Source organism: Pteropus vampyrus, unplaced genomic scaffold (genome assembly GCF_000151845.1).
Source record: "Pteropus vampyrus isolate Shadow unplaced genomic scaffold, Pvam_2.0 Scaffold20, whole genome shotgun sequence".
Classification (NCBI taxonomy): Eukaryota; Metazoa; Chordata; class Mammalia; order Chiroptera; family Pteropodidae; genus Pteropus; species Pteropus vampyrus.
The window spans coordinates 12196952-12212197 of record NW_011888801.1 but is presented as its reverse complement, the minus strand read 5'-3'; the positions used below and the strand labels follow the sequence as shown (position 1 = coordinate 12212197).

General features: G+C 46.6%; 1 protein-coding gene across 4 annotated transcripts in view; it reads right to left on the bottom strand.

Annotated features, from left to right (window-relative positions):
* LDB3 (LIM domain binding 3) overlaps window positions 1–15246 on the bottom strand; it is a 62790-nt gene that overhangs the window by 8310 nt on the left and 39234 nt on the right. For all 4 annotated transcript variants that reach the window (XM_011355355.1, XM_011355353.1, XM_011355354.2 and 1 more), the window contains 5 exons: window positions 14614–14756; window positions 8335–8755; window positions 6922–7102; window positions 6175–6295; window positions 1141–1256 (listed from right to left, as the gene is read on the bottom strand). In XM_011355355.1, the coding sequence (XP_011353657.1) occupies window positions 1141–1256; window positions 6175–6295; window positions 6922–7102; window positions 8335–8755; window positions 14614–14756 (982 nt within the window). The remainder of the gene's footprint in view (window positions 1–1140; window positions 1257–6174; window positions 6296–6921; window positions 7103–8334; window positions 8756–14613; window positions 14757–15246) is intronic.

The following is a 15246-nucleotide window of genomic DNA, read 5'->3' as shown; positions in this document are numbered from 1 at the left end:
AAGCCAAGAAACACCTAGGATTGCTGGCAAACACCGGAAGCTAGGAGAGAGAACATAGCCTTGTTGACACCTTGAATTTGGACTTCTAGCCCCCAGAACTGTGAGAAAATAAATTTCTTTTGTTTAAGCCATTAGTTTGTGGTACTTTGTACAGCAGACCTAGCAGACTAATACACAGAGTAAATATAGTGCATCCCACTAATGGGAGGAGCAGTATAGAAATAAATTGTAAAACCTGAAGTGTATTGCAGTAAACTTTATTACTAGGGTTGTCCTATGTCATAAGTCTATAAAAATTCTTCAAGTTTAAACTATACAGACCTTTCACACACTCCCAAAATTTACCTTGAGTAGCTCTGGTAAAAATAAAAATAGTAGTAGTAGCACATTCATTTTCTCAAATAAAGTTTAGTCAATGACAGATTGACATTACAGGGCTTTATCAGGGATGACTATTGTCTAACTGTAATGCAGAATCTAAATGTCATAGATTCATTACCATATCTACTCCCCAACCCAAAGCCCTCAGAAGGAAAATGCCAATCTTGCATGGTAAAAATGACCTGGTTGTTTAGCAGGAATAAATTGCACATGGTTAATAGTTAATCTAGGGCTTATCTCTTGGCAACTACATATCAAGAACAAGACCATTTAGGAAAATGAAATGATACTCAGTTCTGCTCTCTAAAAGTTCTATCAAAAGAAACCTTACCTCAGCTTTTCATAGGATTAGTCAATAAGCGCCAGCCTAGTGTTCCTGGGGAAAACCCTTGAATCACATATCTAAAACAACCTGTAACCACAGGAAGCCATCCACCCCTCTTTAAATCCAAGCTTCATTCACTGCTCCCACCTACTGAGAATAATGTTGGTGAGAGAAGCTGCTGGTTTGCCAGATCCTAGGACACTGTGTCCTTAATGAAATAGAGTATAACAAAGCCACACTGGTTTATAGAAAATATTAGTAATAAAACTAGGCTCAACTATGACATATTAAGGCATCATAGTATTGGCCAGATTTTAAAAATGATCAGAATATTAGAATGCCAGAGTTCAAATAATGTAAACTGTTGGTCTTTTGGTCCACTTCATCCCTCCTGCCCCTTCTCAGAAAGTCAGAACCCCAGGCTAAAAACATACTGCGCAAATGAAGCAGGTATCATGCCAGGTATGCCCCAGAGCTTCGATAAACTTGTCACCAGCCTCAACAGGGAAATCACAGCCATGACACTTGGTGCTGAACAGATTGATGTAGTCTGAAATGAAAGGCAGAGTGAGGATCAGCATCCAGGCAAGCTGGAAGGAGCGTCCTGGCCATATCAACCCAATGCCAGGACAACCCCCAAATTACCGGGCTAGGGGCAGTGGGTGAATCCTAATTGATTACTTGTCATCTTGCAGACAAAATAGTTATACGATTGTGGTTTTTTCCCTCCTTTTCAAATAATACGCACTGCTGTTGTACGGATTCAGGCTTAGTCACCATCCTGTTCTGGTTTGATTTACAAACACTTTCTCAAACTGTCATTAACTTTCTGTAAAGTAATTTTCTCCTGTCCCTGTTACCTCTTATAGCCAAAAATACCAATCCCAAAAAAGAAAAAAAAAAATCACATTTCTCAGCAGCTATGCTTATTTTGAAAGAATGAGAGCCCTTAACATTTTTAATAATTAAAGAATGTTCTTTCCCTGGTCATTCTTCTGTCATTGGCCATTTGTGTTAATAATAACTTTTCACTATTTCAATATTTTAGCTACTTTGTTGGAACATGTCTCCTGCCACCTCCCCCCAACCCCTAGCCAAGAAGATAATACCACCAAACATTATTTTCTAATGCTTTATAGTTTATCATGCATTCTCACATAGATGGTATTATTTACTAGTATCTCAATGTCAAGGTCTTCATACTCCCAGCAGAGTGCCTGGGCACATAAGTTAGTACCCAACATGAGTGAATGGATGAATCAATGAATCAATAAGTCAATGAATGAACTTAATTGTTGCAAAAAAATTGTTGAAGACTGAACTATTATTGATTTTCTGTTTTGTTTGGTTGTATTTTGTGGATGAGGAAAAGAGATCAGAGGTGAAGGGCCTCACTAGTCACACAGTTGAGACACAGTGGACCAGGTCCCATGCTTCTCCACTAAATGAGCTGTTCTCTTGGGGTCACAGGAGCAGCAGTTCTACTGCACTCACTGTAGAACCCTTCCAGGTTCTTCTAGAAAAGCTTGATGACTTTTACAAAGCCTTCATTTCCCCAGGAAATTATTTATCTCTCCACAGCTCTGCCACAGTTGGCTTTTGCTTACAGCAATTTTCTGCTCAGATCTCCTTGTGGACAGTATGCCTGTTCATTGTCTTAGACACACACTAAGAAGCAGAGTGCAGTAGGGGTGATAAATTTGAGTTCTGAAGAAAAAAAGAACTGGGTTCAGGTCCCAGCTCTATTAAGGAATTGTTCGAATGTGAGGCAAGTTGCCTGACTTTTCAGCACCTCGACTTTCTCATCTGTATAATGGGAACAATTGTAGTGCCTAATTCATGGAGTTATTATACAGAATAAATAAGATAATGTATGCGAAGTACGTGGTTCAAATACTCAAATGTTGGCTCTTATTTTGAATGTCTTTATAAATGATAAAAGGAGGGAAGGGAACTGATTCAAGTATCTACTATGTGTTAATCCAATATTAGTGCTTTTCTATGTTTCTTGTTTAATCTTCACAGCAGTCCTGTGAAAAAGTATTATTTCTATTTTAAAAATGAGGAAACTGGTTGTAGAGGTTCCATCACACAAGTAGCCTGATGGACTCCAAATTTATCATCCTCTTTCCATGACTTCATGGTATCTCCAGTTATCTATTTGCCATTGAACTTTGATAAGTATCTCTTACATATTTTTCCAATGTCTGGTTTCTCTCTTTGGGTTTAATTATAGTTTGTCATGCAAATGCTTTTACATATATCACAGTCCATGAATCTTGTTTCTGACAGAATACTTAATTTCTTCAGTAGGCTGAAATCTATCATCTCACCAGAGCTAAGAAAACATTATTCTGCTTCCTTCAGGAAGTTATGGCAGGTTTACGGTTCACTCTGTGCTCTGTAGGAACTTATCAGCATGGGGTGAAAAACAGGGCTATAGGCTAACCCATCTTCACTGGAGGGCAAGACCTGCACCCCACTCCTGACTTCTCTCTCCCTACTCCCAGTCAGTCTCCAGATACCCTGGGCTCTCTCCTCCACTTCCATGCCTTTAGATAAACCAAGAATTGGACTTGGAAACCCCTCTCCAGTTTGTCTATCTGAACCTCTGCAATCCTTTGGGCCAGGCCTTCCTTCTGGGAAGTCGTCATCCCCACCCCAACCAAGAGATATGAGATTGCCTTCCTGAGTGCATCTCCTGGGCTTCCCTTCCTTTTCATCCACTCATTCATTATCTCTTAACTGTCCATTTATGTGCTGGCACATCACACAATGACGGGTCTACTTGAGGTTTTTGAGGGCAGAGACCCTCTTTTCCAAGCTCAGCATCTTGCACACGAACTAGCACACATTTGATGGATAAATGATGAATTGACAAAGAAAGAAATGGTTCGGAATGCCTAATTAAATGGTAATTCCTTCTCCTGTTGTACAGCCTATGGTTTTTTACAGATTAAGCTCTGAAATGGCTTGATATTATTTCTGGAATGTCTAGTCGTTCCCACTGATTGATTTTTGTTTTAAACTTTATCTGGAGAATTGCCACTTTGTTTTAAAATTTGGTAGCATAGGTCTGACTCTAACATATATTTTTTAAAAAGCTGATTTTTCCTCGTTTATCTACAAAAAGAGAACGTAATTGGTATCGAATTAAATTTGTGCATGGGCCTTTCCCACTAGGAGCATAATCTAGTTCCTCATTTATTTATTCCTTCCTTTATTTCTCCTATTCGGTCTTTATAATTTTCTTTGACTCTCTTATGGCCCAATTTGAATTCACACCCTGTACTTAATTGATTTTACTGCTATTGTAAAAGGATTTCCATCCATCAAATCACAGATGCTCTGTGTTGAAAAAGGAGGACTTAGTGCTTTACTAGAGCAGTGGTTATCAAATGTTAGAATCATCTGGAGGTTCATTAAAACACAGTGTTGGGCTCTACCCCACAGAGTTTCTGATTCAATAGATCTGGGGTGGGGCCAGAAGACCTGTCATTCTAACAAATTCCCAGGTGATGTTAATACTGCTGGTCCTGGGCCCACACTTGGATTCCCAAACCTAACTAAATATTGAAATCACCTAGGTTGGGGAGGGGCACCACATCAAATTTGTCATCTGGAGGTCTGGGAATTTATCTTCTCTAATCTCTTATAGTTCCCCCCGGTGATTGTGATGCCTTGACAGGCCTGGGCACTGCTCAGGTGCAAGCCCACCTGTGAGGGGCTGACCCTCCTACCTGTCTTATATATAAGATGTCATATATGAAAGTGTCAGCATAATCATTGCAGCCAACCAAAATCTTTGTGAGTCTAGATTCTATCATCCTGTGTTTTCTGTCAAGCTGCTGATAAAAATGATGACAAAGTACCACAATGAGATACTACCTCATTCTCATTAGGATGGCTGCTATTAAAAGTATCATAAAATAACAAGTTTGGGCAAAAATGTAGAGAAATTAGAACACTGCACTGTTAGTGGGATGTAAAATTGTGCACCCAACATAGAAAATAGTATGGCAGTTCCTCAAAAAGTAAAAAAATACAACTACCATATGATCCAACAATCCTACCTCTGGGCATATACCCAAAAGAAAACAGGATCTTGACACACTCATGTTCATAGCAGCTCTATTCACAATAGCCAAGAAGTAAAAGGAACCCAAATGTATTGCTATGGAGAAGGACAGTGGTGATGGTGGAAATCTATCATTCTTTCACAAACCTGAGACACAAATTATGGCTTATCACAAATTATAAAAGTTATAATGCTTTTAGTCGATTAATAATGCTTTTAGTCGCATTGGAGCAACAGCACTTTTCTCAATCACCAATCATCACCATATGCTCATAAGAAGAGAAAACATGGGTGTTATCTTCTCCTTTTTACAGATATGGACACTGAGGTACAGAGTTACTAAGTCACTAAGTCATTCAATTAACTTCAGAGCTAAAAAGAGAACTCACCAATATAGAAGAAATTGCTTTTACAATTTATTGTTGGGGGAACAAGTTTCATTTTGTTTTTCTTTTCTCCTTGAGAAACTGTAATGTTTTCTCCTTTCTAATTTTAAAGTAAACTAACTTACTGTGTTTCTCTTTTTGCCCTCAAATGTGCTACCCAGTCACTGCTTCTCTGTTAATCTTTATAATCAGCATGCCTGCTTTTCCCTCTTCTAACTAGTACTGATTTTCTACTTCTATTGTCTTAACCTTCAAGTCTATGTTACTTTTGTTGGAACCTGCCTCAAATCCTTTTCTGAAAGAAGCAGGCTGTGAATAAATGAGTGAGCAAACGGCTAGTTAGCCAGGACATCCAACTCTCTAATAGAATGCTTTGTCTTCAGAATTTATGATAATTTACTCCAAGTTTTAAGATAACATACATCATTTGGGGGAACAGAGAAATGCTGAATTCAGACAGGGAGATTTCAGGACTCTGAAGGAACAACCTAGAAGCAGGAAGAGTAATGCTTTACACACTTTCTGTGGTTTCATCCTCACCACAACTGAGGCAGATGTTTAGTTCCCCTATTTCACAGGTGAGGAAAGTGAGGCTCTGAGACGTTTAGTAACTCACTCAGGGTTGCAAAGCCAGCCTGAGGTGGAGCCTGGAGCAGAATCCAGGATGAAGTCCAGAGGATGAAGCCTTTCCAGACTAGACTTTGTGGTCTCCAAATTAAAATCATATAAAATGTTTCCCACAAGATACCAACTTGAGACTCACATATTTGGTGCGGGGAAGGGAGCAGAGTTTGAGTGTGTAAAAACATCAAGCCTCCTCCTTGCTGCAACCAAATAGACAGGAGAGAGAGTTCAATGAACTTCCTTTGTGTAATATTAGCATGATTCTGCCACTTGAAGCCTCCTGATGTTTCCATGTAAATATACTCAAGCAGGAGTTCCCTGTGCCTGCCCCTTTCTCCCAGGCAGGGGTGGAGGGACTTTCCACAGCACAGCAGCCCTACCTTTCTCACAGTAGGGCTCCCCATCTTCCATGTGGAAGAGGCTGTTCCCGAAGGGCTTCTTGCAGGCTGCACAGATGAAGCAGGTGGTGTGCCATGTCTGTCTCAGGGCATGCATCACTTCCTGAGGAAAAGAGCTTTAGCTCAGGATAGAAAGATCCGGGGGGAGGGAGGGAGCTGGGCTTGACATCCCCACCAGGCCCCAGCCACTTCTGGAGCATCCCATCTGGGAACAAGGCAGGAGAGCCCAGGAAGTGGACCTTGGATGCACCGAAGGAAGGCCCAGGATGGCAGAGGAGGGATTCCTACTCATGCAGTACTTGCTGGTGGGAAGTACTTGCAGGTTCTGCGCGTTTACGTAACTGTGATGCAGAATGCTCCCATCAAACCTGGGAGGGAGGTACTGCTTATTACCACCATCTTACCAACGGGGCATTGAGGGTCAAGGCAACATGCAGGTACATGGTGAGGTCAGGCTATGAAGTGATAATTCGCTTTGCAGAAGGTCTGCCACCACTTCAAGCTGTGTGGCCCAGGCATGTAATCATCTCTCACTTCAAGACTTCAAGTTAATTTGCTCCCTAGTTCATGGATGGCAAACTGACTCCCTTCCAGGATAGAAATGGAGTTGTTCTCTCTCCATTAAATCAACTTCTTGGCTTCCTATTGGTACCCCCACAGTCTTGGGGAGGGGAAGAGATTGGTTGGGGAAAAGACAAGGGTCAGAGGAGAAGGATACTGCCCACTTACCCCCATGATTTTGGTATTGCACTTGGCACAGATTGGGGCAAAGAACTGCTCATAACACCGCTCACAGTAAACATTGTTCTGCTCCTCCACAAAGCACACATCTGCCAAGGAGTTCTTGCAGTACGCACAGTTGAATTCTTCTGGGTGCCAGGAGCGGCCCATGGCTACCAGAAAGGGGCCCCTGGGAAGCAGAGAACAGCATCTACTAAGGCAGCCCCAAAAGTTTGAGAACAGATAGTTCAAGACCCCCAACGATGCCCATACTTTAACCCAAAACCCTGACTTTTGTGACTGTTCTAATGAAATAATGTGAAATTCAGATAAAGCTCCATGCAGAAAGATGTTCATTGTGCATCATTTACAATAAACAGAACTGGGGAGCAACTCAAACATTCACCAGTAGGGGATGGGATAAGCATATTATGGAATATCCATTCAGTTGACTACTGATAATTACAATAAGAAGAGCAATGATGATGGTGCTGATGGCTAACATTTACAAAGTGCTTACTCTGTGCCAGGCACTAGTCAAGAAGAAATTTGTATTTATTAACTTGTTTAATTCTCACAACAATCCTATGAAGTAGGTACTATTATGATACGCATTTTCGGATAAGGAAACCGAGGCACAGAGAAGTTAAATAAGTTGTTCAAGGTCATAGTATGGTAGACCTAAGACACAAACCTGGGGAGTCTAGTTCCACATTATTAGTCAGAAAAATGGAACTATACGGAAATATTTTATATTTTAATTTTCACTTTCTGAATTTTCTAATTCTTCTCTAATGGGTATTACTTTCGTTTTAAATAAAAGTGTATTTTTTATATATACATAAGCTCACCACCCGCAAGCACCCCTCCCCACACACAAATACTATAAACATACTATATTCAGACAAGCACTATTCATCATCCCTTGCTTCTAAAGGTGAAATCATTTGTTTTTATTTTAGTGTGGCAGATGCCCACCAAAGCCCTGAGCAGCACAGGCCTGTTTGTGGAAAGACCCAGAAGCAACTCTAAAGGAAAGCTGGGTCAAAATCAGCACTCTCAGCCAACTTATAACATGCCCAATAAACCTACTGAAAATAAAACCTGCCATTCCCAGAACTCGGCCTTAACCCAAGGGGGCGGTCCTGGCACCAGGTACCATGTTCAGAGCTTCATCCACTTACCTCATGGAGTCCACCCAACGCCCCAGGGAAGTGGGTGTCACACAGGAGTGGAAGCTAAAGCTCAGAGAGGGTCAGACCAGATGGCTAGTCAGAGAGACCTGAGGCTGCCTTGCACGCAGCCTTCTCCCTGTACCTGCGTTCCCATCTCCCTACCCCATCGCAAGGTTCAGACAGTGGAGAAGCAACCCATACTCCCACCCTTCCAGCACCCCAGCACAGGGGCACAGCTGGATCATACCGGATAACATTGTTGCAGTGGCCACAGAGCGGAGTCCGGCTGCTGGCTGGGAAGCGCTCGGCCCTCTGGAAGGTGCCCCTGGCAAGGGGGGACACCTGGGAACCTGTTAGGGTGTAGGCAGGGGTTCCTGGGGACAGGGTCTGCTTGCTGATGGAAGTGGTGCTCTTGCCAGAGGCAAATTTCTGAGAGAAGCTGTCGTCTGTCACCCATGGGGGGCGGCTGGCAGATTCAGAAGGGCCTCCGCTGTAGGCCACTGAGGGTGCAGGGTTATAGCTTGGGGCTGGTGAGGGGGTATAGGCTGGTGCTGGTGAGGGGGAATAGGTGGGGGCAGGCGATGGAGTATAGGCAGGGGCAGGGGAGGGGGTGTAGGGAGTTGGACTGTAATTGGCCCCAGGGGATGGGCTGTAAGTAGATGCAGGCACTGCAATCCAAAAAGATCCAAAGAAAATGTGTCAGGAACTCATTTCCCCCAATTTCCCCCACCCCATCCCACCCCAGCCAGAGAAAGGTGACTTTAATATCAGAGCAGGACAATTTCAATTTTTACTGGAAACACAATCCAGAATTTCTTGATGCCCCGAACTTGAATTTGCTTCAGGAGCCAAGGCAGATAACGGGCCCTCAGAGCAGGGCCCCCAGGAATTATGACGGGGCTGAGAAAGGGATATAGATATAAATATATGCGGCTGCCTGGGGTGAGGCTCACTGGGCTTTGGCTGCCAAAGACCTGCAGAAGGCAGAGAATGGGGGTAGGGGGCAGGCCAGGCTTCTATCTGGGTCCCCTGGGCCTAGAAGAGGGTGAGAGTGGGTCAGCTTGGCCTTGACTGGAAGATGCTTCGGTTGCACTCTGACTCGTGATTTGACATCTGAAAAGCCTCAATCACGTGTGTTTGCTGAACCTGGACCTAGTTCAGTCTTTGGGACAAAACAGATGACAAGGCAATAGGGTTTTTAGGTTCAGGTTTCAGGATTAGCCACAATCGTTTTCTGAAAAACATCTTGGCTTGATTTGTACTGAGGGGAAAGTCCATCTTGGTTTGATTAGTGTGTATCGGCAGGGGTGCGGGGGGGGGGGGGGGGGAGGGGTCTTGAAGGAGTCAATCAGAGGGAGCCTGGGCAGAGATGCTAGGGTGACAGAGCCCAGGTCCAGCTGCCTTTGGGGCACCCATGCTTTCCTGTATCACTTTGGTGGAAAGTAAGAGTGAGTCTGAGTGACTACAGAGGTTACCAAGGAAGTCAGAGTGTAGGAGAAGAATGCATTGCCCACTTCTAGAACCACCTCCTCCAGTTCACTGAGAGTCAAAAAACCTTTTTGAGGTGATGGCACAAAGGAGCATTGCAGCTTACCCAAAGCCTGGGCCCTCAAAACCCAGGAATCTTAGTGCTCTGTTGCCTCTGCTGTGAAACCAGCTGGGGCAGACCGAACTGCATCCTGCACACACTGTCCAGTTAGCCTCTTCTTCCAGTGAGGAAGTCTAGATGCCTCACCTCAACTCAGTCTGCTCTTATGGAAAGAGGCCTCATGGAAGCGTGTCAGGGTAGCCTCCCTCCCCATTCCTGAGCCTCTGCTGAGGGGTACTGAGGCAGCCTCCTCAAGGGTCCAGCCTAGAAAGTAAGGCCTCTCTCAGGGATAAAAGCCCTACCCTGGCTTCCAGTCTCTCCCACCTGGTCCCCCTGTATCACCTTGGGTGGCTTGTGGCCTGCTGCTCCAACTCTATGCCTTCTACTTCCAGATGACTCACTGGCCGTTCAGAGCTGAGTATCATGGAAACCCCTACACTGGGGGTGGGGAGGGACCAGGCCTGTGTTAGGGAAAGCTGAAGAAGTAAAACCCTCCACAACCCTGCCCTGGAGCCATCCTGGGAGCAATGCTGGCTTCATCCACAAAAAATTGTCTTCCCACTTACTAAAGGGGTACAGTAGACACATAACAGATCATTTTTGTTGGTCCCATATATAGTTGAGGTCCCTGAGGCTCAGACAGAGCCAGCAAGTGGCAAAGCAAGTCTCCCAAACCCATTCTTTCTATCACCCCAAGCTGCCTCTGTAAAGAACACTTGTCTGATTTCCATAAAATCTTGGTGCATAGTGTCACTGGGTAACTGTCAGTGTGGAGGAGACTCTATGCTCTGGCATGTAGCACAGCATTTAGGGGAACAGCTCTACTATATCCTGGCTATGTGTTCTTGGGCAAGTTCCTTAATATCTCTGGGCCTGAATTTCCTTATCTAAAAATGGCAATAATAATTCTTAGTACCTTATAGGGTTGTTATGAGGATTAAGGGAAATAAGTACCTGGCACAGTGTATGTGTCATTAAATGTTAGTGAAGATGGTAGGGATAGTAACTCCTGGGTCTCAGGGTCAGGATGAACTGTCAGCTCATCTCACAGCCCTAGGGGTCACCTCAGGGAGCCCAGCCCAGGTAGACTGTAGGATGTGGGGAGTGAGGGGTGGGGGGAAGATGTAACACCCTGAAGTCAGATAACCTGGGGCTGAGTCTACTCACCAGTGGTGGAATACGTGACCCTACTGTCTGCCTCACAGGGAGTGGTGGGGACCTACTGGAGTGACATGGGACTTGCACTTTGTAAATCTGTAAAGCCCAATTCAAGGTGTTGTCATCTTCCCTAACAACCGTGCATAGCTCTCAAGTGCCCAGAGCAGAGTCTCAAATTGCTGGGGGCAAAAGTGATGGGAGGAATGCTGCAAGGGAAGGGGTGTGAAGGTGATCTAGCAGAACTTCAGAGGAGTTTCACCCCTCTCTGTCACATATAATGAGGTTCAGTCCAAAACTGTTTCCTTTCTGTAAAGTAGGGGATCTCTGTTAAAGGGGATTAAGAACAAAATCCCTAATCCTGTGCTGTCCAATACATTAGTCTTACGTGGCTATTGAGCACGTGAAATGTGGCTTGTCTGAATTGAGAAGTGCTATCAGGGTAAAATATATACCAGATTTTGAAGACTTAGTACAAGAAAAGATTGCAAAATATCCTAATAATTATTTTATATTGATTATATATTGAAATATTGTGAACATACTGACTTAAATAAAATATACTGAAATTAATTTCACCTGCTTCATTTTACTTTTCTTTCAAACATGGCCACTAGAAAATTTATTTTTATTGGTTAGTGCTGTCCTAATCAGAACAGTAGCTACCAAGTACCAACTGTTTCCACATGCCAAGCCCTTTATGTTCATTATTTCATGTATCACTCGGTGCAATCCAATGAGGCAGATAATATTATGAAATCCATTTTATAGAGGAGGAACTGAGGCTTGGAGAGCTTAAGTGACTGACTAACTCAAAGTCTTTGAGCTAGTGAACTACTTGGCTGAACTGGAGCTCTGGCCTTGGGATTCAACGCCAGATCCCTCCCACCCCTTAACCACGCCCTAGGCAGCAAAACAAGCCCCTTCCAAATCACACCCTTGTCTACTTTTCCTGCCTCCCTCCAGCAATACATAACCCTAGTTCCTCTACCTGGCAGATACCTCTTCCCTCCTCCAGACTTCTTGATTCAACCTCCTTTTCTAAGCCCCTACAACACAAGGTCTCAGTAGTAAGGAGCAGGCCAGAATCTGGACCTAGGTTTGGCCGCTTCCTTGCGCAGGCCTACACCCATCCAGAGCCGGGGGCCTTCTCTTCCTCAAGGCACCGCCAGGAAGCTCCCCTCCCCCATCGCGTTCCCACATTCCAGGAGAGGGGGGAGGGCGAAGGGAGCAGTTGCTTCCCGGGCCCCTTCCATCTGCATCCTTCGGCCCGGCTCGCTGCGCCACCCCCGACGTGCCGGGAGAGACTTGATATTCTGTCTCGGAGCCCCGGGCTGTTGCTATTTCTTCGTGACAGAATTCAGTTCGTCCAAATTAGAAGGTGATATTTCATCTCTAATTGGCAAGTTCAAAAGGCCTCTATCGCACTCGGCGGCCTCGGGAATGTGTAATTAAACAAGGTGATTTCTGACTCACTGCAGGTTGGGCCTGACTTCTGGCGAGTGCCCGGGCCCTGCCCGGCCCGCGGGCCGACATGGCCTTCCCTAGCCCGGGCCTCTGCCGCCCAACCCACTCCCGGGCCCCAGGTGCTCTGGGGAGCGGCAGCCCAGCCCCGGCGCCAGCGATAAGATCTGGGCTGTGAACACCCTCAGCCCGGAGGAGACCCCGCGGGGAGCTGCGGCCGCGCCGGGGCGCTCCCGCTCCGGGGTTGGGATCGGCAGAAGAGAGGAGGGGGCTCGGGCCCACGTTACTCACTTCTCCCCAGGCTGCCTGCCAGCCGCCCCCGGATCCCCCCCGGATCTGTCCCCCGGGTGATGGGATGGAGGCAGGCCGCCTCCTAACCTCCAGGCAGGAATGAGTTAACGTCTGCCCGGCCTGGGAACGCCGCGGAGGCCTGGGCTCCAGCACGTCTCGCCCGCTTGGGGCACAGCCCGGGAAGGAGGAGGGAAGGGGCGCTGCGCGGGCCAGGCAGTGCGCGCCCCCGGAGCCGTGCTGTCCCCTGGAGGACCTTCGGAAAAGAACCCAGGGCCGGGGCGGGGGCGCCGAAGCCCGGGGCCCGCCCCGGAAGGTGCCCAGAAGGACCTGCCTAGGAGGAGAGCCCTACTCGGGGTCGGGACGGATATGCCCTCCAGGTCCCCTCCACCCCAGCCTCATCTCCACTCGCCGCTGCTCCTCCAGACTCCTTTCCACTTTCCCTCTGGTGTTCCCCATCTGCGCAGGACAGCCGCTTCCTTCAGCTCCATTTAAGATTTTTCACCATTGCAGTCCGTTCCAAATTGTTACCTAATCCTGTGCATTTTTAACCTGAGAGCTTTGTGACTCTGCCTCTGAAGGACAAAGAAGGGCACCTCCTGTGTTCCCAGCACTGAGCTAGGTGCTTCATTTCATCTTCAGAACACAAAGCTTACACAGTATCATGACTATCTTTCAAAGGAGGAAATTCTGGTACAGAAAATGAAGTACTTTGCCTTAGAGAACAGAGCAAGCCTTAGCAGGGAGTCCCCTTCTACTGCCCACACTTAACGCTGCTGTCAGTGAGTTCTGTAAACCGAGGGCTTATGGGACAATTCTACCCTACACAGGTCAAGTTCCCCAAGCAAGGCCCTTCCTGATTCAGTCCCTGTCTTGTCTCCCTTGCTCTCCTGCCACAGTGAGAATACTCACTGGGTTTCTCAATTTCCCTAACAAGACATGCTCCAGAGTCCAGACTTTATGGTCCTTTATTCACTCTCTTTCATGACACAAAGAAGGCTCCTTCTTGCTCCCTTAGAATTAGCTACCTCATTTTTTCCCAAACAAGACATTAACTTCCTCACTTTCCCACTCCCTACTCCCCATTGCAAGTGGAGGGACACTTGTGATTCTCACCAGCATTTATTCATTTGTTTCTATTTATCTCTCTACAGGGCAGCTCCTCTGTGCCAGACCAGAGTCAGGTGCTGGGGATAGTGGAGACAATATGCCATAGCCCTAACCTTTGGGAATTCACAGTCAGAATCCAGTAGGAAAGAGAGGGTAAATGGTGATATTAGCACTCAGGGCCTGGATGCCAGGAGCCCTCCTGTGGGTACATCCTATAGGTCAGGGTACAGGGGACCTTCCTCCAGCTTTGGAAAATCCCTGCTAAAGAGCCCCTAGGTTTACTGAGCAAGGACAGGCAGAGGAAGGTAGGGTACAAGCCAGCCTGAGACTTGCCCTGGGACTTTGGGAAGCAGGCCTAACACTGGCTAGGAAAGAGGGAATCATAGGGCCGAGTCCTCATCCCAGTAAGAGGGTCCTAGGCACTGAAAAGAATGGAGACCAGAAGGATGGAACAAATAGCCATTGAGCTCAGCCACCAGCAGACCCTGTGCTGGCCACTCTGCTGCCTCACCTATCCTTTCCTTGCCTCCAGTTACCCTGCTTCAGCTGAGGAAATCGAAGACCAGACAGGTTGATGCAGTAGCTCTGTCCAAAGCCCACTGCATTTTTGATATAGCTGCCCGTCCTCCAGCTTAAGCCAGACCAAGACTCTTAGAGAAATAAGCTTCTACTTCTAAATCGTCTTCCCTCACCTCGAGCCTGAAAATCCCTGGAAGCATCCTTTTTCTAAGAGCTAGGAGGCTCCAACCCTGCCTGGCACTGCCCACCTGTCTTCTCCAGTGCCAGAGGCACGCTTTATAGGTCTGGTCCACAACTGGGGGAAGGAAGGCCTCACTGACCACCTTCCTTCTGGGGATGTGACCTTAAGGCTAACTGTTGAAGCCCATGCCAAGTCTGACAGCCTCTCGCTCTGCTTCTCACCTGGCTGGTAGACAGAAGGCCGAATGCTGGCAGTGGTGACGACCCGGGGCTTGGGCGCAGGGGCGGCTTGGGTCTCACTGTATGTATGGGCGGCAGGTGCTGGAGAGGTCACATTGGTGGGACTGTAGGCAGAAGCCTGGGGCCTGGAAACAAGGGGAAGAGTTAGAAGCCAGAAGGACAGCCCCACCCAGGCCCTGGGGCCTGAAGCCGTGGCAGTTGGCTCTGCAATCCTCAGGAGCCTCTGTGAGGAGGAAACCTAACAGAGATGATCCTGAACAGCTGCCAGAGGCTGTGAAGGAAAGCTCCTTGGAATCTTAAAGGAGAGGAAGCTGCTCCTTGGTTTCTGAGTCCTGGTGAGTTTGGTTAAAGCAGCAGAGATATCTCAAAAATCACAGCCCATTGCTGATGTCACCACCTTGGAGAGAGGGAGGAAAGCTACCAGCTGGACAGGAGGATGCATGGAAAACCCTTCACTACCATGGGAAGAGACCGTAAGGGTAGGTCTGGGACTGGAGGAGTCAGGGCAGAAGAGAGAAGAAGGTGGTCAGAGCTGCCCCACTCCACTGACCTTCTGACCTCTGGGGCACATCATGGCCTCAGACCACCTGGCTCCCCGCCTACTTCTGCCTCCCC